General features: G+C 46.7%; 4 protein-coding genes across 9 annotated transcripts in view; all 4 read right to left on the reverse strand.

Moving 5' to 3' along the window:
* Positions 1-27,845, reverse strand: part of LOC144587208 (uncharacterized) — a 182,042-nt gene that overhangs the window by 132,830 nt on the left and 21,367 nt on the right. The gene's annotated exons all lie outside the window — the stretch shown is intronic.
* Positions 1-27,845, reverse strand: part of LOC144587213 (uncharacterized) — a 96,555-nt gene that overhangs the window by 47,295 nt on the left and 21,415 nt on the right. The window lies entirely within an intron of this gene.
* LOC144587185 (uncharacterized) lies at positions 5,803-27,645 on the reverse strand. Of its 2 annotated transcripts, none has more exons than XM_078386864.1 (2): positions 25,126-27,645; positions 5,803-10,710 (listed from the first exon to the last, which is right to left on the reverse strand). In XM_078386864.1, the coding sequence occupies exon 2, from the start codon at positions 9,725-9,727 to the stop codon at positions 5,855-5,857; it is 3,873 nt and encodes a 1,290-aa protein (XP_078242990.1). In that variant the 5' UTR covers positions 9,728-10,710; positions 25,126-27,645; the 3' UTR covers positions 5,803-5,854. The 2 variants fall into 2 exon arrangements, with proteins under 2 accessions (XP_078242990.1, XP_078242989.1); XM_078386863.1 differs by lacking the exon at positions 25,126-27,645 and adding an exon at positions 13,584-14,937 and having other exon boundaries at positions 5,803-13,358.
* LOC144587200 (uncharacterized) overlaps positions 15,698-27,845 on the reverse strand; it is a 33,544-nt gene continuing 21,396 nt past the window's right edge. For all 5 annotated transcript variants that reach the window (XM_078386975.1, XM_078386973.1, XM_078386976.1 and 2 more), the window contains one exon: positions 15,698-22,385. In XM_078386975.1, coding sequence (XP_078243101.1) covers positions 19,991-22,111 — 2,121 coding nt within the window. In that variant the 5' untranslated portion in view covers positions 22,112-22,385 and the 3' untranslated portion in view covers positions 15,698-19,990. The remainder of the gene's footprint in view (positions 22,386-27,845) is intronic.

Consider the following 27,845-nt stretch of genomic DNA (forward strand, 5'->3'; position numbering starts at 1 on the left):
CTTGTCACTGTTTGTCTATGTGAGGGAGAAAGTGGGGTTGAACCCATCCTGACTGGACAGCCATCCTTTCCTGACAAGAGGAGGGCAAAACCCAATGGAGCCCCGGAGGCAGAACATATGACTCATCAGAGAAGTGACACCTCCATGGGGAGAACGGGAAGATAGGAGGGTAGAGATAGTTCCGGGTGAAGATTCAAAGGTTGGGACCAATGTAGGGATGGGAGAGTCTGGAAATAAAGAGCCTGGGGTGTCTAAGGTGGATGTTCCAGAGAGGGAAGCAGAAGGTCCTTCAGAGGAAAGGAAGGATCCACCACGTAAATGAATCTTAGGAGCAGCAGAGATGCAGGAGAAAAAGGAAGGAATAAGACAGGAAGAGGGGAAAGAAATATATCTTGGTGAACCATCAAGAAGGGAGACAGCGGAAGCTGAAGAGGTAGAAGGGCAAAAGAAGGAGAGGATTTTATCACAAGGCTGGGCGTGGATATGAATGGAGAAACCCTGGACCAACCAGTGGGATTATACCTCATGAGTGGCAGAAAGGAGTCGGAGAGAGGTAAGATCAGAGAAACCCTCCTATTGGGGAGAGATAGTGGAGGAGAAAGATCAGGTAGAAAAGAGGCAGGCTAGCTGAAGAGAGAAAGGGAGAAATGGAGAAGCTCCTCAGAGAGGGCTTTTGGCATGACCCCAGTGGGTCAGTTGTGTTTATTGGAACCCACAGGAGAAACAGCACATATCCAGATGTCTGAGAATACCAAACCCCCACAGATTCTCATTTTGAGATTCACCCTTTCCCTGCAATCACATCAGCATTGATGAATTGTAGAATCTCCTTGCCTGGGAGGTCTGTAAATTTCTGTAGTTTTCCTGTCGAGCCAGGTATCCTAATGAAGTTCTGACCGGTAGATATCAAAGACGTCAAAAAGGGGAGAGGCCATAGAAATACATGGAATGTAGGGGGATCTTTTATAAAAGCAGTCATCTTTCTATTCATCCAAGATCTCATACAAAGGGGAAACCTTTGAAATGCAAAGAATGTGGGAACAGCTTCAGTCTGAACAGAAACTTAAGGATAGGTGCCTCGCTTAACGATGTTAATTGGTTAAAAAACGCTATGGGAAAACATCGTTAAGCGAAACACGTTTTCCTATAGAGATGCATTGAAAACCGGTTAATCCATTCCAAAAGGCACGGATTGCCATACTTAAGCGAAAAAACCCATAGGAAACATCATTAAGCGATACAATGTTCCCCCCATTGGAATGCATTGAAGCCTATTCAATGCATTTCAATGGTTTTGCGATGTCAGTTTTTCAATTTTAAAAGTGTCTTTAAAAGTTCAAAAACGGTTTTAAATGCTTGGAATCATTAGTGCACCTTCTAAAATGGGTGCAAACTTAATTTGGCTTTGATCTGACTTTTTGTTAATTTTTGCTGATTTTTTTTCTCCCCCACCAACTTTTGACAGCTGTCAAAAGTTGGGCTCCATGCCATTAACCCCAGAACTGTTTTTATTGAGTATGATACCTGAAAATATAGATAAGTCAAAGAATTATATAGTTATATACATAGTTACGGCAGCTAGAATTTTATATGCTAAAAATTGGAAAAGATCAACGGTACCGAAACAAGATCTTATTGAAAAGATACGGGAAATAGCCGAAATGGACATTTTATCAGAAGTTATGAAGGACTATCCCTTGCAAAAGGCAACAGAAAGATGGGATGTATTTAACAAGTGGACTGAATCAACAGGCAGCTTGTGAACAGTACATATTGAAAGGAGAACTGAATCTAGAAGGCAGAAAAGAGTAAATAGAATAATTTAAAATCTTGATATGGCAATAGGTACAGAATGGATGAAAGTATGTTATTGTCTCCCCTCTTCCTCATCTATCCCAATTCCCTTTTCCTTTTTGTTATCCCTTATAAAAAATAAAAATACAAAAAAAAAAAGTTGGGCTCCATGCTTTCCTATGGGGGAGGAAAAAAATCACCAAAAATTAATGAAGAGTCAGAACAAAGCCAAACTACGTTTGCACATGATTTAGAAGGTGCACTAACGATTCAAAGCATTTAAAACAGTTTCTGACTTTTCGTTAATTTTTGTGAATTTTTCCTCCCCCACAGGAAACAATGGAGCTGTCAAAAGTTGGGCTCCATTTTTTCTAATGGGGGAGGAAAAAATTCACAAAAAATTAACGAAGACTCAGAAACTGTTTTACATGCTTGGATTCATTAGAGCACCTTCTAAATCATGTGCAAACTTAGTTTGGCTTTGTTCTGACTCTTCGTTAATTTTTGGTGAATTTAATGGGGGGGAATTCACAAATTAAGCATTTAAAACTTTACAACTTTAAAATTCAACAAATTAAAAGAGTCAGAACAAAGTCAAATTAGGCTAACGAAGGGAGGCTCTCTTTTGTGGTGGATCCGGTCTTCTTTTGAGGGGATGACCCAGTGGGTGGTCCTGGTGGAACTCCTGCTCCACACCCTGGCCACCGGCCTGTGGGATCCCTCCGATTTTGTCCCCTATGCTATTGAACATCTACATGATACCGCTGGCCGAGCTTGTCCGGAGTTTTGGGGTGGGTCGTGACCCCCCACTCGGCCTCTCCTTTGCCTCTCCTTTCCAGGAAAAGGCCATTGTGGTTCTAGACCTGTTCCGGGTGTCAGGAAGGGACTGGACGAAGCTGACCCTGAAGCCGGGCAAGAGAGAGGCACTCCTGGTCGGTCAAAAAGCAGGCCGAGGAAGGGGGGCGGCCTGTGGTGGATGGGGAGACGCTGTCCCCCCTCACAAAAAAACCCTCCACAAAACACAGGGAAAGGCCTGGTGGGGCTTCTGACACAGGGAGTCTTGGGGGGAGGCTTTGTGCTTCAAGTGTGTTCTCGGGGTGGCTTTTGTGCATCCTTTCTCAGAGCGGGAATTGGTTTGGCCCAGTAGAGTGTTGGCCCCCTCATGATACTTCAGGAGAAAAGCCGGTGTAGAAATGGTGGTCAAGAAAGAAGGAAACCAAGGCCAGGGACCGTCAGGCTAGGTTTTTGTGGGTGTGTGTGGGGGTGTTGTTGTGGGTCTGCGGGGGGTGTATTGTGTGTGGGGGTGTCCCATTCATAATCCCTCTCTTACTCTCCCCACCCCCCCGCGATCCCCACAGATCTCCCCCCTCCTTTCCCCCCTCCTGCCACAACCACAACCACCCCCTCACTTTGCGGGGGCGGAGGAGGGGCTCCTCGCTCTAGCTCCAACTGGAAGCGGAAGCCACGCGCCTGCCCCTCCTTCTCTCCCCCCCATGACCCAACTCTATGGTCCTCCCAGGAGTGTAGTCGTGGCGGAGCGAGGGGTGGGCTTCCTCGTGAGTTTCCTGGTGGAGGACCCAGAAGGAGGTGGACGGTTGGGATATATGGGGGGAGTGGGAGGAAGGATGTATGGGGAGGGGGCTGAGATTCCCCCCAGGGTGGGGCAGGCCTTGGTCCTCGTGGGGGGTCTCTTCCTTGTTTCAGGGGGAAGTGGGGGAGGGGGGTCCCGATCTGGCCTTTCGGGCCCAAGAGACTCTTCTTACTCCCCCCCGGCAACGGTGCCTAATGGGAAGGGGGGGCTTTGTGCTCAATTCTTCCTCCTACGGTGGGGGTCAGAAAAGGGGGGGGAGAGAAAAAGTGTCCCTTGATTTCTGTCCTGCCCCTCCTGGTAAAGCTAAGTCCATGGGGGGTGAGTGTTGCCCCCCCCGGCCTGGGAAGGAGGGGAAGGAAGGTCCTGCAGCGTCCCTGGGTGGGAAATGGGGCTGGGGGAGAAGGAGGGGTACTAGGCATGGGTGTGGGGGGAGAAGGTTATATCCAGACCCCCCTCCTGCAAAGGGGTTACCTCTGCACCCTCTCCCCTCCTGGCAACCCTTGGACTAAATTTCATCACCATAACAGAAGGAGGCAACTCCTGGAAATCCACAGTGGGGGGAGGGGGGAGTCATCAGGGGGAGGTTTGGGGGTGCCTGTTTGGGGGTAGAAAAGGGGGTCGGTTGATTTCCATTTCCACTCAGTTCTCCCCAGGAGACACTATTTTCTCTCCCCCTCCCCCCGCCTGCCTGATAAACCTAAATTCAGGTTGGGGGTGTTTGCTGGAAATGACTCCCTCCCTTGCCCCCCCTTGGCCCCCAAGCTTCAGAGGGAAGGGATGGAAGGACCTGCAACGTCCCTGGGGGGAAGAGGGGCTGGGGGAAGGAGGGGTGGAGGTTGGGGGGAAGAGTAGGTTGGTTGGAGGGGAGGGGGCCACATCCAGACCCCCACCGTCTTGCAAAGGGGCAACCTCTGCACCCTCTCTCCCTGCCTCCTAGTGGCCCTCGGACCCTTGAAGGGGCTCTGGATGCAGCCAGAAAAGGTGCCTGCTGTCCCCCCCCACGTTTCATTACTCAATTATTCATTGAGTCATTTGTTTAATTAGCTCATAAATCAAGAATTGAAATAATTAAAAACAAACATTCGAAATGCATGAGGGTCCAAAGTGACTCGGAGGTGACCGAAGAAGACGGACCCCTTGGGAGCAGGCAATATCTTGGAGGGCAGGAGGGAAGAAGAAAGGCAGAGAGAGTTCCCCCGAGAGGGAGGGAGGGAGGAGATGGTCTCCCTTCCTTCCCTTTGGCCCTTTTCCCAGCTCCCACCCTCCGTGTCGGCCCCAGGAGGTGGAGGAGACATCCCTCTCCCAGCAGATCTTTTGCAAGGTCAACGGCTCTGAAGGGTTTTGAACCCACTGAAGTTTGGAAACACTTTCCAGAAGACACCCTCCCCAGAGTGCATGACAGTAATCCAGCTGGGTTGTAACTAAGGCAGACGTCACCAGATGTGGCCACATCCGACCCCTCCAGGAACAAGCCCGGCTGGCGCACCTGTTTGTGCAGAGGACCTCCTGGTCGCCACCAAAGCGTGGGTATTCAGGCTCAGGGATGAATCCAGGAGGACCCCCAAGCGGCGCAGCTGAGTTTTCAGAGAGAGCGAAAATCCATCCAGTGCAGGCTGCCTCTCTGTTTCTTAGAATCCTGGAACAATGAAGTTGGACGGGGGCTGTGACAAACCCAGACCTACTGGGATATGTCACACAGTTACACTAAGCTGCCACCAACCATTCCCTTTAAGAAGTCACACAGACCAGGGATGGATTTTTCAAACAAATAAAAAGAATAAGGTTTATTTTAAATACACACAGGGAAAAATAAACAATCAGGTGAATAAGATAAAGTAACGTGGCTTATTCTCACTCATACAAGCATACAGTTTGGTTCACACAGAACCCTTAACTTAAAGCACAGACCCTGAACCTATCAGTTCTGGCTAACCAACAGACACCTGAACCTATCAGGTTGGTACTCTGACACACAGTAGTACCCTGTCTGACACACAGACTCCCACAACAGCTTCTTCTTCCCAGCTGCTGCTTCGTCACAACCCAGTGTCTCTCAGCATCATCTTCTCTTTACCACACACGCATCACATATTTATACAGTACAGCCCCTCCTCCTGATGTCCCGCCTTCCACTCCCCATAGGATGGAACTTTCCCTCCAAACCCATGACAGACAGGTAACATCAGTGCTGTATGTAACACCTCCCCTCTTTATAAGTTGTTTTGTAGGGGGAAAGCTAACGTGCTTTTCACCAAAAAAACAACCTTGATAAAACACACAACAACAGTTATACATACCATATAATACTTACTTATACTCTAAGTTAAACATTTACCATTTAGGCATTTAAACATTTACCATATACATTACATCAATTTACCTTTATTCATACAAACCAAATTCAAAAAACAGGTACATTTTACTTTTTGTCATCATTATATACACATAGTCCATGTTCTTTCGCCGTCTTCATTCTTCAGGTCTTCTTGATAAGGCGTCAGCAACACAGTTCACTGACCCTCTCACCACCTTTACTTCAAAGTCATAGTCCTGTAGGTTTAAAGCCCACCTCATAAGTTTGCTATTGTGGGTTTTCATTGTCTTTAACCATTGCAGTGGTGAATGGTCAGTACACAAAATAAAATGTCTTCCCCAGATGTAAGGCTTGGCCTTCTGGATCGCGTAGACTATGGCCAAACACTCCTTCTCCACGGTTGCCAAATGTCTCTCACCTTTTTGAAGTTTCCTACTCAGGTAGGACACTGGATGTTGGTCACCATTCTCATCCTCCTGGCACAGAACTGCTCCTACCCCGCTGTTAGACGCATCGGTGTAGATGATGAACTCCCGGTCGAAGTCTGGAGCACGCAGGACAGGATAGTTGATTAACGCCTCCTTCAACCTCTGGAACGCCGCCTCACAGTCGCTGGTCCACGGGATGCGGTCATCAGCCTTCTTCCTCGTCAGATCGGTCAGCGGAGCCGCAATCTCGCTAAACCTCGGGATGAACTTTCTGTAGTAGCCCACCAACCCAAGAAATGATTTGACTTTTTTCTTGGTGTTGGGTCTAGGCCAATCACGAACAGCTTCTATTTTGGCCTCCAGGGGTTTTATCACTCCTCCCCCTACCATGTGACCCAAGTATTTTATTTCTGGGCTACCCAGCTGACACTTGCTGGCCTTTACTGTTAGCCCTGCTGCACTTAACCTCTGCAGCACTAACTCCAGGTGTATCAGGTGATCTTCCCAGGTATTACTGAAGATCCCTATGTCGTCAATGTAGGCCACTGTAAAGTCACTGAGCCCTGCCAAGGTCTGGTCCATCAGCCTTTGGAATGTGGCTGGTGCATTTCTGAGACCAAAGCTCAGGACTCGAAACTCATAGAGACCAAAAGGGCTGCAAAAGGCAGTCTTTTCTTGATCCCTGGGATCAATTCTTAATTGCCAATATCCCTTTACCAGGTCCAATGATGAGATGAACCGACAACCCCCTATGGTTTCAATCAGGTTGTCTAGCCTGGGCATTGGGTAGGCATCAGGAGTGGTTACACGGTTTAATTTCCTGTAATCGACACAAAACCTAATGCTCCCATCAGGCTTGTCCACAAGGACTATCGGAGAGGACCAAGGACTAGAAGAGGGGACGATTATGTTCTCCCTCAGCATCTCGTCCAGCTCCTTCCGCACCTTGTCCCTATAGGGTCCCGTTACTCGATATGGGGATACTGCCTGCGGGGGTGCATCCCCTGTGTGGATCCGATGCATCACTCCCTTCACTATCCCCGGCTTGTTGGAAAACACCTGTTGATATTTACTAAGCAGCATTTTTAGTTCTTGCTGCTGGTCTTGGGTGAGTGCAGGACTAATCTTTACCTCCTCTGGGTTGTATTTTACTTCCCCTCTACCCTCCCAGAAGGGTAATTCCGCTTCCTCACTCTCAGCTGCTTTTATCGCGAATAAAACCCTCTGTTCCCCTCTGTAGTAGGGTTTTAGGGCATTCACATGAACCACCCTCCTTGCTTGGTTCTCCTCCTGCTCTATTAGGTAGTTCAGGTCTGACATCTTGGAAATGACCCTATATGGTCCTGCCCATTTGAGCTGCAGTTTATTCTCTCTGCCGGGCCTAAGCCAAAGCACTTCCTCCCCTGGGTCAAAGTGCCTCTCTCTAGCTTTGTGGTCATACCATGTTTTCTGTCTGACCTTCTGAGCTTGCAGGTTTTCTGCTGCCAGCTCTAGATTTCTCCTTAGGTCATTCATCAAGGTGTCTATGTAAGTCACAACGTCTTGTGGGTCATCCTGGGTGATCTGCTCCCAATTTTGTTTGATCAAATCAAGGGGCCCTTTCACCCCTAAGTGTGCAGCAAACATGTCAGAGTGACCCCTTTGTAAGATCATGGGGCGATACTTTTCAGGTGCCACCAGCTGACTTCTGATCCCATCTCCCCCTTTTGAGATATTCCTCAGGGTTTCTCTATATAAAATCCCCTTTTTCTCCAGAAATCTCACTGGGGTTTCAGGTGTTAGCTGGGCGTCAGTCACCTGTTCAAAACACTTTTGGAGAGTGGCGTCTGCCTTTTGCTCCTGTCCAAATCTGCTGTCTGTGGTTAAGGTTTCCACCACAGCTTCTGAACTCCCCTCTGCTTCCGTCTCTGGCTCATCATTACCCCCCTGAACTGTCCCCGTGGTGGCTTGTGAGCGTGTAATCACTAGCACCCGTTTCACATGTTCAGCCAGGTCATTTCCCACGAGCACGGCTGCTGGCAGAGTCGATGAAATCGCTAGCCTCCAAACTCCCCTCCAGCCTTGAAAGTTGACAGGTACCTCTGCTACTGGCAGAGAGATTACCTGCCCCTCAATCCCTGCCACCTTCATGCTCTCATTTGGGATTATATACTCCCTAGGAATAATATCTGGATGGCACAGGGTTACCTGGGAACACGTGTCCCGCAGCCCCCTATACTGACGGTCAAGTATTCCTACGTCCACCCCTGCTGTCTCAAACAACTGAGAATCTGTTTTCACCAGCAAGCAGCGCTTTACTTCCACAAGAGGAACATTTTCCTCAGCCTGATCAGCAGAGGTAGCTGTTCCAGACTGAGTAGTCATGGCAACAGGCTCCCTCAGTGACACTGAGCCTTGCTCTTCCTGGACACAGAACACAGCTTTTGGCTTGGTTCCACTAGACTCCTTAGGCACCATTCCTTTTAGCTGCTTTAATTTCTCACACTCTGAGATTAGATGACCCTTTCCCTGACAGAAATAACATTTTCTGGTGTATTTTGATTCTCTCTCATCTTGTTTTGGTTTTCCCTCCAAAATCTGAGGTCTTAGTTTCATGTCTGAGGGCTTCCCTTCACCATGGGCCCCTCCCCCTTGCTGGCTTTTCCCTGGTCCCTGAGAGTACTTGCTGTAGGTTTCTTTGGGTTTACCCACAGATTTCCCCTCACCCAAGGGCTTTCTTATTTGGGAAATAAAATCTGCGATCTCTGCGGCTGCTGCCACAGACTTCGGTTTCCTTTCCCTCACCTGGAATTTCAATTCCCCATGCAGGACTGAATAGAACTGTTCCAGTGCTATCAAATCTTTAAGCTGCTCATAGGTCTCTGTCCCTTCCTGCGATAGCCATTTCTCAAGCAGCCTCACCAATTGGGCCCCCACTTGGGTAAAAGTCTGCTCTGGCTTCTTGGTGAGGGACCTGAATCTTTGTCTCAGCTGTTCCGCATTTATCCCATGTCTTGCAAACACCAGTTTCTTAAACTCTGCAAAATCTTTCATCAGTTCCTCAGGCATCTCGGCATAGACCTCAGCCAGGCTACCACTGATTAAAGATCGCATGATGGTCATCTTCTCAGTTTCCCTCACTGAGAAGTCCACAAACGCTCTTTCCACTAAGGAAAAGAACACCTCAGGACAATCTCCCTTGTGGTACACAGGGAATTTCTTCAGGTCAGCCTTAGACAATTGGCCTCCCTCAGAATCCCTATTGTTATTATTGTTTTGGTTCATTATTTCCAATTTTCTTAATTCAAACGCCATTCTTTCTTTTTCCAGAGCAATTTTCTCTCTCTCCATTCTTTCTTCCCTCTCCATTCTCTCTCTCTCTCTCTCTAATTCAAATTGCCGCTGTTTCTCCCTTTCCCTTTCTTCTCTTTCCCTTTCCTCCATTTCAAATTGCCTCATCCTCAGTTCATGCTGTTGGGCTATGAGCAATTTTCTAAGTTCTGGGTTCTGCTCTCCTGTGCTGTCACCCTGCACTGAGCCAAACTCATCCTCAGAACCTTGGTCAATCTGGGGGTCTTTCACTTCACTCATTTCGGCCATCTGGCTTCGAGTCAAGGGCATAATCCCCCCTCAGAACAGGCTGCTTTTAAAAAGTCAAGCCTCAAAATAAAACGACCACTTTTTTCCTTTTTGCCTCAGAACCAGCTCTCCCTAGAGATTGCTGCTGTTCTTCAGCACTAAACTTGCAACAGTATCGAGTCAGAGCCTACCCCCCTCTGCTGGGCCTCTCAGCTGGCAAGCTAGCTCACTGTTACTACGCAGTTTTGCCTCAGCTTTTTTCCCGCCAAAACTAGGCTGCCTCAGAGCACCTTAATCTAAGTCTCCCCAGTTGGCACGTTCTTCTACTAGCGTACCTCCCCGTGAGGTACACCTAGAAGATTACCTACGCGCCTCAGACTGTCCCTGACTAGACCCCCCTTGCTCTGGGCACACTTGCCAAGGCTTTGCTGTACCACTGGACAACTGGACCAGTCGTATCCCACACGCTGGACACCAATCAATGTGACAAACCCAGACCTACTGGGATATGTCACACAGTTACACTAAGCTGCCACCAACCATTCCCTTTAAGAAGTCACACAGACCAGGGATGGATTTTTCAAACAAATAAAAAGAATAAGGTTTATTTTAAATACACACAGGGAAAAATAAACAATCAGGTGAATAAGATAAAGTAACGTGGCTTATTCTCACTCATACAAGCATACAGTTTGGTTCACACAGAACCCTTAACTTAAAGCACAGACCCTGAACCTATCAGTTCTGGCTAACCAACAGACACCTGAACCTATCAGGTTGGTACTCTGACACACAGTAGTACCCTGTCTGACACACAGACTCCCACAACAGCTTCTTCTTCCCAGCTGCTGCTTCGTCACAACCCAGTGTCTCTCAGCATCATCTTCTCTTTACCACACACGCATCACATATTTATACAGTACAGCCCCTCCTCCTGATGTCCCGCCTTCCACTCCCCATAGGATGGAACTTTCCCTCCAAACCCATGACAGACAGGTAACATCAGTGCTGTATGTAACAGGGGCCTCCGAGGACATCCCGTCCATATACCTCTTGCTCCCTGAAGGAATCCAAATCAAAGCTGGCTGGACAGAGGGTGGTCCAATTTTCCCCTTGAAAGGGCTCCTAAGGTCGCAGGTTCTGTTGTCGTACTCCTCAAACCATTAGGAAGTTTTCCCCTGATCTTAAACCAAAATCCGGCTTCCTGTCGCTTGAGCCCGTTGGGACGTGTCCTGCCCTCCATTCCCGGGGAAAGGGTGGAAAAGGGGCCTCGGGAACTCCTTGGGTTGCCGGACAAGCTTTCCTCCACTTGGCAGAAAGGGGCGCTGCTGGAGGAAGGCTCAGGGAACCAGCCAGCTCCTCACACTGGCCTTTTGTCACGACCCAGGAACCTCCGACCTGGAGGGAGGGCTGCCCGTTTTTCACAATTTATTCTCTCCCTTCAGGCTAGGTGGTCTGCCTCTGTCCAGTCCTCCTTGAGGGGCACTCACAGAGGAGTAGAAATTCCCCCCCCCAAAAAAAAACAGCACTTGGTAGGGACCTATGGGAAAGATTTTATCTTAAATTTAACAGAGGATCATTGCATATTGTGCTGAAGCCTTTCTCCCCCACCCCATGCAGACCAAGGCATTTGAGCTCAGATTAAACCTTCATGATCCTCCTGTGTGAGATCAGGGGGTCGAATGTGGGGAGAAGCTCCATCTTTTGATGTAAAACTCTTAAAACACACTTGTTTACATCTGAAAGATCTAATGACCGTAGAGATGATGAAATCGGGTATAATCTTCCTAAGGTCAGGACAAGCAGGTGGGCAGGGGGAAACGGAGGAAATGACCACCCAGAAAGGAGGAGGAGGTGATGGCAGAGCTGGGAAGAGTTCCTTTCATTGACTACAATCCCAGAATCCCCACAGACACAGGATTTTGGGATTTGTAGTTTGAGAAAGAAACATGTTCCTAAATATAGAGAAAGGCTGTCTCACAACCACTGATCCTAATTCATCCCCTAGGGTCCTGGGTTCCCCGCAATCCCCCTGAATCTCTGCTGTTGCTGTTAAACCTAAGTATCTTATAACTATATCGGCACAGTGAGATCTGCAACTGTGTGAAATTTATTGATTGATATTGTTCCCAAAGCCGCATAAGCCATTTGTAATTCTATAAGTACCTGTAGAAGTACAAATATACTTAGATGGTGTCCTCCTTCTGCGATCCTCTCTGCTTGGAAGCACAGACGCAGACCATCGGCCCATGCCACTTTCTCACACAAAACTGGCACCAACAAAAATCACACAGAACCTCTCTCTCTCTCCCACCCCCATTTCACTGCCTGGTAGATTTCCATGGGTGGCATCCTTCTTTTGTAACAAGGCCATTAAAAAATCCATTTCACTGTCTTGGATTAAGAAAGATACCAATGCACAGCCCACTTGCCCGGGTGGTTCTCGGCCTCAGTATCCTGTGTGCCCGAAGGAATGTGGTAGTTTCGTGGAACCCCGGGAAGACTCAATGCATGTCTCAAGACATTTCTCACTTGCAGGGACATCATCATCCCCTGTTCTCTTCCAACCCCGACCTTGCTCGGGCTGCCTTCTTCCCTCGGAGCTCACCGACCACCCTTCACAGGAGAGACACAGACTGCAGGGACCTGCTGCTAACTTCCCTTGCTGCCTTTGCAACGGATGTGGGGACGCTTTGGTCAAAAATGGACACTTCAGAGCCGTTCACTTTACAAAGGACCTCCTGGGAGAGGGAAACACACACACACACACACCAGCCCCAGATTTTTAAAAAAGGGGTGAGGGTGGAGTTTGGAAAGCCAAAAGTCTGAAGCAGTTGTGGGAAGGGGAGACTCCGTGGCAGAGCAGGCTCTCTAGTAAAGGTAAAGATTCCCCTTGACAATTTTTGTCCAGTCGTGTCCGACTCTAGGGGGCGGTGCTCATCGCGCTCTTCAAGCCATAGAGCCAGCGTTTGTCAGAAGACAATCTTCCGTGGTCACATGGCCAGTGTGATTTAGACACGGAACGCTGTTTACCTTCCCACCGAGGTGGTACCTATTTATCTACTTGCATTTGCATGCTTTCGAACCGCTAGGTTGGCGGGAGCTGGGACAGGCGACGGGCGCTCATTCCGTCACGTGGATTCGATCTTACGACTGCTTGGTCTTCTGACCCTGCAGCACAGGCTTCTGCGGTTTAGCCCACAGCGCCACCACGTCCCTAAAGGCTCTCTAAGGAGAGTCCAAAAATGGAGGGGATCTGTCCTGGCAAATGAGGAGCGGGCCTTTTGTAAAGTGGATGGTCCAGAACTGGGCCTCCGGGACCAAACCACGAGAAAAATATTCTGCATGGAAGCTTGCCGAACTTGCCACAAGGTCCTGTTTTTGAGAGGATTCATTTTGCCTCCGCTGAAAAACATCCCGCAAAGGAAAGTCCGTCAGCTTCTCAGCCTGTTTCATCACTGCCTTCCTCTCAGAGAAAGAAAGAAAAAAGACCTTTCCTGCTCGGAAGGACACAAGGAAGCCCTCACGCCAGGCAGGGAGGAAAAAAACCCACAAACCTCTCCGCTCTCCTGTCGTGGATCCCCAGATCTGGTCTTGAGATGGATCCGCTCTCCTCTCTGCCGGATCAGGCAGCCGAGAGAGCAACTGGATCGGGAACGCTTCTTTAGAGTCCCTAAAGGGCAATTTGGACAGAGAGAAGAGGAAGATGACATGCAGAAGACATTCACAATCCTTCCTCCCTTTGCAGCAACTCCTCCTTCTCTAACCCTACAACACCTCCGTAGTCCAGCTCTCCCCCCTCCCCCCCCCCGGACTTGGAGGTCCTTCCAAGCTGCGGCCAAGGGGTGGCTAGGATGGAGTTTCTTTCAGAGATCCGCCTCCCCCTTTGAGATTTTACCTTTGCAAAGAAGACAAGAGCCAAAGGACTCCCCCCCTTTTTTTACACCCACCGGGTGCAGGCAGGCAGGATGGTGGGGGGAGGAAATGGAGAGCGACCTTCCCTTCCCACTGCCCTTAAGGGCGGAATCCGGATCCTTGGCCAATAAGAGACGCGCAAGGATAAACGCCTGCCTTGCAAGGCGCGGGTGCAACGCCAGCCCCCCAAATCCCCCCCACTGCCGTGTCCCGCTCTAGCTCGCTCTCCTTCCACAACAGCATAGCAAAGCTATGCGCACACACAAACACCCTAACGCCCCCACGTCCTGAACCCATGGGTGACCGTCTGAAGGGGATCCATAAATGGACGGGGGGGGGAAAGAGGCTTTCGTGCACCTGTTCCCCCCGTCCTGCGAGGGCGCTTGTTGGGGGAAGAGGAGATGGAGGGTGCAAAGCGCCCCCTCAAAAAAAAAAACAGGACGGAAGGGTCCGGGGGAAGGTCAGGCTGAGAGTTTTTGGTATCTTCGCCCCCCCCCGCCACTTGCTGCGCCCAGGAAGGTTTGCAATGCCTTGCACGTCCCTCTCCAACCTCACCCCCCTCACCCCACGCGCAGACTGCGAAACCTGCCTCTATGGCTTTCAGAGGGATGGATATGAGGGAATGGGGAAAGGGGGGTGAGAAAGCCCCCCCATAAGCGCCCATTGGCAGGCTCCTCTTAAGAGCCCCCCATTGTATAGGTTGCTGGGGCGACCGAGCCTTCCAAGCCCCCCCTTTAGCCTTGCTCTCACCCCACCCGCCAACCTCCGAAGGGAGAAGGGTCGGGAGGCACCCAGCCCTTCCCTTAACCCCCCGCCCCGACTATGGGGTGATGTCTGAGGGGGGGGGCCTCTGACAGAGAGCAGCTGTTATGCTCTTTTGTTCTTCAGGGAAGGCGAAGGTAAGAGCAGACAGAAAGGGGGGGCAACGTTAACCCCCCCGTCACTTCATCTCCCCAGCCCCCCCTTCTTTCTTTCTTCCTCAGGCGTCCATTTCGAATTGGCGCGCCTGGCAACCGCCTTTCTCTGCGCAGGCGCCTTGCCTTCTCCCTTCTAGGTGACAGAGAAGGGCGCGTGCGCAGTTTGGAGGGGGCTCTGACAGGATTTGCCGCCGTTTTTCCCTCAGGAGGGAGGTTGAGGGAGGGGGAAGGGCGGATCTTCTTCTTCCCCTCAGGCTGATTTGACAGCCTTTTTCCCTTCCTTTTTTTTTTTTGCGCTGGGGCAGGGCTGTTCTTACCTCATGTTTTCTGTTTAATTGTATGATTTGCCTTCTGAGTCCCCTCCCCCATGGAGAGGGGAGCTTCTGTTCCCTTTTAACGGCTTCCTGACAGGCAGAAGTTTAACAGGTCATAATGAAAGCAGAGGGGACCCTTCACTCGCACTCCTGTCTCCTCCTAACCTTGGATCCCTCAATATTCTTGAACTCCCATAAGCCTTCACTGCTAGGTGTGATAGGGGGCAAGAATGAGGTTCTGATATAACATATACGAAGTACCGGCTTTACAGTTTAAGACAACACGTGCTATTTGATTCACATGTACTTAACATTCATAATCAGTATTTTACACAAGTAATCATACCTTGTACCTGTAATTGAAATATGAGTTCTTACTATTTCTTTACTATAATATTCTATATGCATTTTGTATCTGTACTTTATATGCATGTTCTACAGTCAATGTATTTTGTATCCTCATTCCTGACCCCTCCCCCTTGGTGCTCACAGAAACATTCCTACATTATCACACTGCTGTTAAACTGATACAGCTTTAAACTGACACAGCTTTGTGAGAACCACCCCCCCCCCATTCAAGGCCAACTCACAGGGCTTCAGGCAAAGACTGTAATGTTTAAAGATAAGCTGCACAATGGGTCACACAAATTCACAAACTTGGCAGCCACTAACCCACAGGTCCAAAGGGGGGGGGACAAATCGGATATTTTCTTACATCTATCACATCCAATAGGATGACCCAACAGGCACCCATGGGGTTCAGGAGACCAATAGGGGGTGTAGCAACCCCAGACCTACTGGAGTACCCCACCCTGTAGTTAGGCTGCCACCAACCATTCGCTCTACCAAGTCACCCAGACCAGGAATGGATTTTAATAAACAAAAGAACAAGGTTTATTGAAAAAACAAACAGGGTAAATAAAAGGATCAGGTAAATAGGATACTGGAACTTGGTATAGTCCCGATCATACACATACAACAGATTGGCTCCCACGGAACACTTTAAGGTAACGCACAGACCCTGAACCTATCAGTTCTGGCTACCTAGATAGAAACCTGAACCTATCAGGTATGTACTATCTGACGAACAGTTGTACCCAGTCTGACCCACAGACTCCAACTCCACTTCTCCACGTCAGCTCTCCTACGATGGACTTCCCCCAAATATATATACAGTACAGCTCCTCCCCCCTGATGTCCCGCCTTCCACTCCCCATAGGATGGAACTTTCCCTCCAACCCCATGACAGACAGGTACCATCAGTGCTGTATGTGACAGGGGGATGCTGTGCTTTATTGTCCTTTGTAAGAAACTTATAAAATGCTTTACCAATGTATGATGAGGGCTCCCGGTCCGCTTTTGAGGAACGGAGTCCAGCTATATGTTTTTAATAAATTGGCTTACATATAGACCGACCAATGCACCATCTTATCTGTTATTCCTGCCGGAGAATCGGGACCGAAATTGGGTGGTAACAGGTGTGCTAACCTGGATTTCTAGGAGTTCTCGTCTAAGAACTCCTTCATGGGTTTCTGCCTTGTCCTGGTGAAGGGGCCTGAGTAATTCAGAGAAGCTATGGGCTATGCCATGCAGGGCCACCCAAGATGGACAGGTCATAGTGCAGAGTTCTGACTAAACGTGATTCATTGTCAACAAAATAGTGGGGAAAGTTCTACTGGGATACAATCTCAAAAATGATAGAATGATTTCAATACGAATCCAAGGCAGACCTTTTAACATCACAGTCATCCAGGTTGATGCACCAACCACCGATGCTGAAGAGGCTGAAATTGACCAATTCTATGAAGACTTACAACACTTTCTAGAATTGCCACCAAAGAAAGATATTCTTGTTATTATAGGGGACTGGAATGCTAAAGTAGGGCGTCAACAGGTAAAAGGAACAACAGGTAAGTTTGGCCTTAAGAGTTCAAAACAAAGCAGGGCAAAGGCTAATAGAGATTTGTCAAGAGAAGAAGCTAGTCATCACACTCTTTTCCAACAACACAAGAGGCGACTCTATACATGGAAATCACCAGATGGGCAATATCAAAATCAGATTGATTATATTCTCTGCAGCCAAAGATGGAGAAGCTCTATACAGTCAGCAAAAACAAGACCTGGAGCTGATTGTGGTTCTGATCATCAGCTTCTCATAGCAAAATTCAAGCTTAAACTGAAGAGAGTAGGAAAATCCACTGGGCTCCTCAGGTATAATCTAAACCAAATCCCGTATGAATACACAGTGGAAGTAAAGAACAGATTGAAGGAACTCGATTTGGTGGACAGAGTGCCTGAAGAACTATGGATGGAGGCTCGTAACATTGTACAGGAGGCAGCAACAAAAACCATCCCAAAGAAAAGGAAATGCAAGAAAGCAAAGTGGCTGTCCAACGAGGCTTTACAAATAGCAGAGAAGGGAAACAAAATGCAAGGGAGATAGGGAAAGTTACAGAAAATTGAATGCAGACTTCCAAAGAAAAGCAAGGAGAGACAAGAGGGCCTTCTTAAATGAACAATGCAAAGAAATAGAGGAAATTAACAGAAAAGGAAAAACCAGAGATCTGTTCAGGAAAATTGGAGATATTAGAGGAACATTTCGTGCAAAGATGAATATGATAAAGGACAAAAATGGGAGGGACCTAACAGAAGCAGAAGACATCAAGAAGAGGTGTCAAGAATACACAGAGGAATTATATCAGAAAGAGGTGGATATCCCGGACAACCCAGACAATGTGGTTGCTGAACTTGAGCCAGACATCCTGGAGAGTGAAGTCAAGTGGGCCTTAGAAACCCTGGCTAACAATAAGGCCAGTGGAGGTGATGACATTCCAGTTGAACTATTTAAAATCTTAAAAGATGATGCTGTTAAGGTGCTACATTCAATATGCCAGCAAGTTTGGAAAACTCAACAGTGGCAGGAGGATTGGAAAAGATCAGTCTACATCCCAATTCCAAAGAAAGGCAGTGCCAAAGAATGCTCCAACTACCATACAATTGCACTCATTTCCCACGCTAGCAAGGTTATGCTCAAAATCCTAGAAGGTAGGCTTCAGCAGTATGTGGACCGAGAACTCCCAGATGTACAAGCTGGATTTCGAAGGGGCAGAGGAACTCAAGACCAAATTGATAACATGCGCTGGATTATGGAGAAAGCCAGAGTTCCAGAAAAAGATGTACTTCTGCTTCATTGACTATGCAAAAGCCTTTGACTGTGTGGACCACAGCAAACTATGGCAAGTCCTTAAAGAAATGGGAGTGCCTGACCACCTTGTCTATCTCCTGAGAAACCTATATGTGGGACAGGAAGCAACAGTTAGAACTGGATACGGAACAACTGGGAAAGGAGTACGACAAGGCTGTATATTGTTTCCCTGCTTATTTAACTTATATGCAGAATACATCATGCAGAAGGCTAGACTGGAGGAATCCCAAGCCGGAATTAAGATTGCCGGAAAAAATATCAACCATCTCAGATATGCAGATGATACCACTCTGATGGCAGAAAGTGAGGAGGAATTAAAGAACCTTGTAATGAGGGTGAAACAGGAGAGTGCAAAAAACGGCCTGAAACTCAACATCAAAAAAACTAAGATAATGGCCACTGGTCCCATCACCTCCTGGCAAATAGAAGGGGAAGATATGGAAGCAGTGACAGATTTTACTTTCTTGGGCTCCATGATCACTGCAGATGGAGACAGCAGCCACGAAATTAAAAGAGGCCTGCTTCTGGGGAGGAAAGCGATGACAAACCATGACAGCATCTTAAAAAGCAGAGACATCACCTTGCCAACAAAAGTCCGAATAGTCAAAGCTATGAGAGCTGGACCATAAAGAAAGCAGACCGCCAAAGAATTGATGCTTTTCAACTGTGGTGCTGGAGGAGGCTCTTGAGAGTCCCCTGGACTGCAAGGAGAACAAACCTATCAATTCTAAAGGAAATCAACCCTGAGTGCTCCCTGGAAGGACAGATCAACATGTCCCGGGCAACCCAGATAGTGTGGTTCCTGGAGAGTGAAGTGGGCATTAGAAAGCATGGGTTACAACAAGGCCAGTGGAGGTGATGGCATTAAAAGATGATGCTGTTAAGTTGCTACACTCAGCAGTGGCGATATGATTGGAAAAGATCAGTCTACATCCCAATCCCAAAGAAGGGCAGTGCCAAAGAATGCTCCAACTACCCTACAATTGCATTCATTTCACACACTTGCAAGATTATGCTCAAAATCCTCCAAGGTAGGCTTCAGCACCATGAAGTACAAGCTGGATTTCAAAGTGGCAGAGGAATTAGAGACCAAATTGCTAACTTGCACTGGATCTACTTCTGCTTCATTGAATACGCTAAAGCCTTTGACTGTGTAGACCACAGCGAACTTTGGCAAGTCCTTAAAGAAAGGGGAGCACCTGACCACATTTTCTATCTCCGGAGAAACCTATACATGGGAAAGGAAGCAACAGTTAGAACAGAATATTGAAACACTGATTGGTTCAAAATTGGGAAAGGAGTACGACAAGGCTGTATATTGTCTCCCTGCTTATTAAACTTATATGCAGAATACATCATGCGAAAGGCCGGACTGGAGGAATCCAAATCCAGAATTAATATTGCCGGAAGAAATGTCAACAACCTCATATATGCAGATGATACCACTCTCATGGCAGAAAGTGAGGAGAAATAAAAGAACCTCTTAATGAGGGTGAAACGAGAGAGCGCCAAAAACAGTCTGAAGCTCAACATCAAAAAAACTAGGATCATGGCCACTGGTCCCATGACCTCCTGGCAAATAGAAGGGGATGACATGGAGGCAGTGACAAATTGTTCTTTCATGGGCTCCATGATCACTGCAGATGGTGACAGCAGCCACAAAATTAAAAGACACCTGCGTCTTGGGAAGAAAGCGATGATAAACCTAGACATCATCTTAAAAAGAGGAGACATCACCTTGCCAGCAAAAATCCACATAGTCAAACTATTTTTTTTTCAGTAGTGTTTTATGGAAGTGAGAGCTGGTCCATTAAGAATGCTGACCGCTGAAGAATTAATGCTTTTGAATTGTGGTGCTGGAGGAGGCTCTTGAGAGTCCCGTGGACTGCAAGGAGAACATGCCTATCCATTCTAAAGGAAAATCAACCCTCAGAGCTCACTGGAAGGACAGATCCTATAGCTCCCCAGTGTGGGTCCTTTGATGTAACCTAAGGGCATCACTGCGACTAAAGCTCTTTCCGCATTCCATGCATTTATGTGGTTTCTCCCCAGTGTGGGTCCTTTGATGTACCCTAAGGGCACCACTATGACTAAAGCTCTTTCCACATTCCATGCATTTATGTGGCTTCTCCCCAGTGTGGGTCCTTTGATGTAACCTAAGGTTACCACTGTGACTAAAGCTCTTTCCACATTCCATGCATTTATGTGGTTTCTCCCCAGTGTGGGTCCTTTGATGTGACCTAAGATGACCACTGCGACTAAAGCTCTTTCCACATTCCATGCATTTATGTGGTTTCTCTCCAGTGTGGATCCTTTGATGTAACCTAAATTCACCACTGTGAGTAAAGCTCTTTCCACATTCTATGCATTTATGTGGTTTCTCCCCAGTGTGGGTCCTTTGATGTAATCTAATGGCATCACTGTGTCTAAAGCTCTTTCCACATTCCATGCATGTATGTGGTTTCTCCCCAGTGTGGATCCTTTGATGTGACCTAAGATGATCACTGCGACTAAAGCTCTTTCCACATTCCATGCATTTATGTGGTTTCTCCCCAGTGTGGGTCCTTTGATGTATCCTAAGCTGACCACTCTCACAAAAGCTCTTTCCACATTCCATGCATTTATGTGGTTTCTCCCCAGTGTGGGTCCTTTGATGTAATCTAAGTGCATCACTCCGACTAAAACTCTTTCCACATTCTATGCATTTATGTGGTTTCTCCCCAGTGTGGGTCCTTTGATGTGACCTAAGATGACCACTGCGACTAAAGCTCTTTCCACATTCCATGCATTTATGTGGTTTCTCCCCAGTGTGGGTCCTTTGATGTAATATAAGGGAACCATTGCAACTAAATCTCTTACCACATTCTATGCATTTATGTGGTTTCTCCCCAGTGTGGGTCCTTTGATGTGACCTAAGATGACCACTGCGACTAAAGCTCTTTCCACATTCCATGCATTTATGTGGTTTCTCCCCAGTGTGGGTCCTTTGATGTGACCTAAGATGACCACTGCGACTAAAGCTCTTTCCACATTCGATGCATTTATGTGGTTTCTCTCCAGTGTGGATCCTTTGATGTAACCTAAGTTCACCACTGTGAGTAAAGCTCTTTCCACATTCTATGCATTTATGTGGTTTCTCCCCAGTGTGGATCCTTTGATGTACCCTAAGCTGACTACTCTGACTAAAGCTCTTTCCACATTCTATGCATGTATGTGGTTTCTCCCCAGTGTGGGTCCTTTGATGTAATATAAGGGAACCATTGCAACTAAAACTCTTACCACATTCTATGCATTTATGTGGTTTCTCCCCAGTGTGGGTCCTTTGATGTAATATAAGGGAACCATTGCAACTAAAACTCTTACCACATTCTATGCATTTATGTGGTTTCTCCCCAGTGTGGGTCCTTTGATGTGACCTAAGATGACCACTGCGACTAAAGCTCTTTCCACATTCCATGCATTTATGTGGTTTCTCCCCAGTGTGGGTCCTTTGATGTGACCTAAGATGACCACTGCGACTAAAGCTCTTTCCACATTCGATGCATTTATGTGGTTTCTCTCCAGTGTGGATCCTTTGATGTAACCTAAGTTCACCACTGTGAGTAAAGCTCTTTCCACATTCTATGCATTTATGTGGTTTCTCCCCAGTGTGGATCCTTTGATGTACCCTAAGCTGACTACTCTGACTAAAGCTCTTTCCACATTCTATGCATGTATGTGGTTTCTCCCCAGTGTGGGTCCTTTGATGTGACCTAAGGGCACCACTGTGACTAAAGCTCTTTCCACATTCTATGCATTTATGTGGTTTCTCCCCAGTGTGGATCCTTTCATGTGACCTAAGATTACCACTCTGACTAAAGCTCTTTCCACATTCCATGCATTTATGTGGTTTCTCCCCAGTGTGGGTCCTTTGATGTGCCCTAAGCTGACCACTCTGACTAAAGCTTTTTTCACATTCCATGCATTTATGTGGTTTCTCCCCAGTGTGAGTCCTTTGACGTAACCTAAGATCACCACTGTGACGTTGATGTGACCTAAGTTGACCATTTTCACTGAAGCTTTTTTGACACGCCATGCATTTATATGGTTTCTTCCCTGTGTGAGTTCTTCGATGTGAACGCAGATTTCTTCTTCTGCTGAAACTCTTTTCACATTCAGTGTTTTTGTATGATTTCTCCCCAGGGTGAGTTCTTTAAACTGAACTAGCGGCACTTGTCTGAAGCTATTTCCACAGCCCTTTCTCCACTAGTTCATGGGTTTTTCCAAGCTTTTCTTCCCAGCTTCACACTTGACTCTTTTCAGGGCCAGAAGAAGCGGCTCTGTATAATTCTGGCCATCGTATTTGTTACCTGATAGAGAAAAAAGAAGATGTCTTGACAATGTCACACAGAGCAGAATGTAACTGGAGGTCAAACCAAAGAGTTTGCTCTCTCTTTGACCCCTTTGAAAGGCATATGTCTCTTGAAGGCTTTACAGGCAACATATGAAAAATTAGCCGTATTGTGCAAATAGCATGGACTCCCCTTGCCTGAACTGATACTTCCAAAGGGACAGGGATGGGAAAATATAGTTGATTAATATTAACCACTATCTGAAATAATATTAGTCATCGGCCATCAAGTCAATTCTGACTGATGGCAACCCTTTTTTCAGGGGTTTCTGGGTAGAGAATACTCAAAAGTCATTCCCCATTCCTTGCTTCTGGGACCGTGCAGTTTCCCAAAGGCCACACAGGCTGACTTTACTCGTCGGAGACGCAGTGGGGAATCTCTGGTTCTGCAACTGGATATTTAAGCCACAGAGCTATCCAGCCAGCTTAAAAATACAAGGAGAGACTTTGATTAGAATTGAGGGTTTGATTAGACTATTTCCTCCACTGTACAGTACTTAATGTAAAGGCATTGCAAGTCCACAAATGTATTGAAAATGGTGATCCCTTGAAACGAGAAAGGGAAGGAAGACTTCAAGAACCTGGATTAATAAAAAGCCACTGTTGGCTCACATTTAGCTTGCGATCTACATCAATTCTAACATTCCTCTCACTCGTACTTTTGCTGAGCGATGTATCCCCCATCTTTTAACTGTGCAATTGGTTTCTTTTTCCAAGGTGCAGGACTTTGCACTTGACCGTGACCAGGTAGGATCTTGCGAAAAAGAGGGGGGAAATGGTTTAAATCTTGATAAATAAAGATAAATGTTAATGGCTGAAGAGGAAGATAATTTAAACCCTACAAAGGATGAAAGAAGATATAATATTACAATATATAATATATATTGTAATATGATATATGATATATATGAAAGTATAATATTACAACCTCTTCATGGATTGCTGCCTTATTGTGGCAAAGGGACTTGAGTAATTCAGAGAAGCTATGGACTATGCCGTGCAGGGACACCCAAGACAGACAGATCATAGTGGGGAGTTCCGACTAAACGCAATCCACCTGGAGTAGGAACTGGCAATGCCACTCCAGTATCATTGCCAAGAACACCCCGTGAACAGAATCAAAAGGCTAAAATATATGACGTTAGAAGATGGGCCCCTCAGGTCGGAAGGCGTCCAACATGCTACTGAGGAAGAGCGGAGGACAAGTACAAGTAGCTCCAGAGCTAATGGTTGGGCCAAAGTCGAAAGGACGCTCAACTGTGGACGGGCCTGGAAGGGAAAGGAAAGTCCGATGCTGCAAAGAAGAATACTGCATAGGAACATGGAATGTAAGATCTATGAACCTTGGGAAGCTGGAGGTGGTCAAACAGGAGATGGCAAGAATAAACATTGACATCCTGGGCATCAGTGAACTAAAATGGACAGGAATGGGTGAATTCAATTCAGATGATTATCATATCTACTATTGTGGACAAGAATGCCGTAGAAGAAATGGAGTAGCCCTTGTAACAGCCTCCTCATGAGTCACAAAGGCACTATTACGTCACACTCACTCACTCTTAATTCACGCTGCCACCAACCATTCCCTCAAATAATACTTCAGGCTAATGTATGATTTTAAGATAAAAGAACAAAGGGAATAGTAAATCACTTGAATAAAAATAATAATAAGGCAATCACTGTAAGACTCACACACTCTCTCTCACAGACCCTCACTAGATAGCACAGTTCTTACTTCACAATATCTTCAAGCCCTAACCTTCCTAGCATAACCCTATCTGGTCCCTATCTCGTCCCTATCTAAAGCACTCACACCATTCACTCCCCTTATATACACTAGCTCCACCCCTTAAGTCCCACCTTCCGTCACGCTATTGGCAGATGACATACAGCTTCAGCAGTGACGGACAGGTGATGTCAACGTTACTGTAACAGCCCTCATAGTCAACAAGAGTGGGAAAAGCTGTAATGGGATACAATGTCAAAAGTGATAGAATGATTTCAATATGAATCCAAGGCAGACCTTTCAACATCACAATAATCCAGGTTTATGCACTAACCACTAATGCTGAGGAGACTGAAATTGACCAGTTCTATGAAGACTTCTATGGTCTGAAGCTCAACATCAAAAATACTAAGATCATGGCCACTGGTCCCATCACCTCCTGGCAAATAGAAGGGGAAGATATGGAGGTAGTGACAGATTTTACTTTCTTGGGCTCCATGATCACTGCAGAAGGTGACAGCAGCCTCGAAATTAAAAGACGCCTTCTCTTCTTAGCCGCCCCGAGTAGACGTTGTCTAGAGGGGCGGGGTAAAAAAATAAATAAATAAAATAAATAAAGCGATGACAAACCTCGCCAGCATCTTAAAAAGCAGACACATCACCTTGCCAACAAAAGTCAGAATAGTCAAAGCTATGGTTTTTCCTGTAGTGATGTACGGAAGTGAGAGCTGGATCATAAAGAAAGCTGACCGCCAAAGAACTGATGCTTTTGAATTGTAGTGCTGGAGGAGACTCTTGAGAGTCCCCTGGACTGCAAAGAGAACAAACCGATCCATTCTAAAGGAAATCAAGCCTGAGTGCTCACTGGAAGGACAGGTGGAGCTCCAATATTTTGGCCATCTCATGAGAAGAGAGGACTCCCTGGAAAAGACCCTGGTGTTAGGAAAGTGTGAGGGCAAGTGGAGAAGGGGACGACAGAGGATTAGATGGTTGGATAGTGTCATCGAAGTGACCAACATGAATTTGGCCCAGCTCCGGGAGGCAGTGGAAGGACGGCCTGGCGTGCTCTGGTCCATGGGGTCACGAAGAGTCGGACACGACTAAACGACTAAACAACAATGAAGATTTACAACACCTTCTAGAACTGACACTAAAGAAAGATGTTCTTCTCATTATAGGGGACTGGAATGCTAAACTAGGGAGTCAAGAGATAAAAGGAACAACAGGAAAGTCTGGCCTTGGAGTTCAAAACGAAGCAGGGCAACGGCTAATAGAGTTTTGCCAAGAGAACAAGCTGGTCATCATAAACACCGTTTCCCAACAACAGAAGAGGCAACTCTACACATGGAAATCACCAGATGGGCAATACCATAATCAGATTGATTATATTCTCTGCAGCAAAAATGGAGAAGCTCTATACAGTCAGCAAAAACAAGACCTGGAGCCAATTGTGGCTCTGATCATCAGCCTCTCATAGTAAAATTCAAGCTTAAACTGAAGAGAGCAGGAAAAACGACTGGGCTAGTCAGGTATAATCTAAACCAAATCCCTTATGAATGCACAGTGGAAATGAAGACCAGATTTAATGGAAGATTTAAGACTTTAAACCATTTCCCCCCTCTTTTTTGCAAGATCATACCTGGTCACGGTCAAGTGCAAAGTCCTCCTACAGGAAAGAATCCACACAACCTGCAAAAAACTGGACTCCACAGACAAAGAACTACTAGGCCTACACATCACTATCAGCCAAAAGAGAAGTCAAGATTGGGACAAGATTCCCTCAAGGGAATCTTGGGACAAGACACTCATCCAGCAGATATTTCCAGAAGACATCAAGCCCCTCTTCCAACACTGCCTAACGACCAGCTATTTCCAGTGGGATAATGAATTCTACGAACAAACAGATGGAGTGGCCATGGGCAGCCCCCTCAGCCTGGTTATAGCAAACTTCTACAACGGAGAATTTTGAAAAACTGGCCCTGGCTTCGGCACCCCTCGCACCCACAGTCTGGTTCCGATATGTGGATGACACATTTGCAATTTGGAGTCACGGTGAAGAAAAATTGGAAGAATTTCTCAATCATCTCAACAGCATCCACCCAAATATACAATTCACCATGGAAAAAGAAATAGAGGGCGAACTCCCATTCCTAGACGTCATGGTCCTACGCAAAACTGACCTCCGACTGGGACACAAGGTCTACAGAAAACCCACCCACACAGACCGGTACCTACACAAAAACGCCAACCACCACCCACAGCAAAAAAGGGGCATAATCAAAACACTGATAGACCATGCAAATCGGAACTGTAAAGCTCAGTTTCTCAGCACTGAACTCAACCATCTGAATTGGGACCTACAGGCAAATGGCTACTCCAAAAATGAAATCAAAAGAGCCATCAAACCAAGAAAACAACACCGAACAGAAGAAGAAAAACAGCCACCCACAAATAAAGTATTTCTGCCATACATCAAAGGGGTCACGGACCGCATGGGGAAACTTTTGTAAAAACACAACCTACAAACAGTATTCAAGCCTACCACAAAAATACAACAAATGTTACAGTCAGCAAAGGACAGAAGAGACCCCTCACCACCGCAGGAGTATACCGGATACCTTGTAGTTGTGTCCAGGTATATATTGGAACCACAAAACGAAGCATCCAAATCAGAATCAAAGAACACAAGAGACACTGCAGACTAAAACAACCAGAAAAATCTGCAGTAGCTGAACATGCCCTAAAACACACTGGACATGAAATTCTATTTCAAAATACTGAAATACTGGACAACACCAGCAATCATTACGTCAGACTGCACAGGGAAGCCATTGAAATCCACAAGCACCAGCAGAACTTCAACAAAAAAAGAGGAAAGTTTGAAACTCAACAAAATTTGGCTCCCAGATCTCAAAAATACAGCATGCAAAAGGTCAATGAACTCCACCCAGCCACAAGGACAGGGGATTACTACACAGAAAAGACCAGCTAATGACACCCATCAACCACAGCGACAGATAATCTCCTCTCATTATCACAATACATCCACAAGACACACTAATCACCCATCTACAGAAAAAGACAAAATGTGGATATAAACGAGTAGATCTGGTGGAAGGCGCCCTCCAAATGCTTCTGATGCTTCCTGTGATTGGGCTAAAATTCTCTGATATATTGATGTAAGCTTTACAACATCTCACAGCCATAAATACTACACTCCCAAGCCAACTACACCAGAGCACAAAGTGCTGTCCTCTGAAGATGCCAGCCACAGAGACTGGTGAAACGTTAGGAAGAACAACCTTCAGAACATGGCCAAAGAGCCCGAAAAACCCACAACAACCATCAGATTTAAGGAACTCGATTTGGTGGACAGAGTGCCTGAAGAACTTTGGATAGAGGCTCGTAACATTGTACAGGAGGCAGCAACAAAAACCATCCCAAAGAAAATGAAATGCAAGAAAGCAAAGTGTCTGTCCAACGAGGCCTTAGAAATAGCACAGAAGAGAAGGGAAACAAATGCAAGGGAGACAGGGAAAGTTACAGAAAATTGAATGCAGACTTCTAAAGAATAGCAAGAAAAGAGGAACTTCTTAAATGAACAATGCAAAGAAATAGAGGAAAAGAATAGAAAAGGAAAAACCAGAGATCTGTTCAAGAAAATTGGAGATATTAAACCAACATTTTGTGCAA

Source organism: Pogona vitticeps, chromosome 2, assembly GCF_051106095.1.
Source record: "Pogona vitticeps strain Pit_001003342236 chromosome 2, PviZW2.1, whole genome shotgun sequence".
In the NCBI taxonomy this organism is placed as follows: domain Eukaryota; kingdom Metazoa; phylum Chordata; class Lepidosauria; order Squamata; family Agamidae; genus Pogona; species Pogona vitticeps.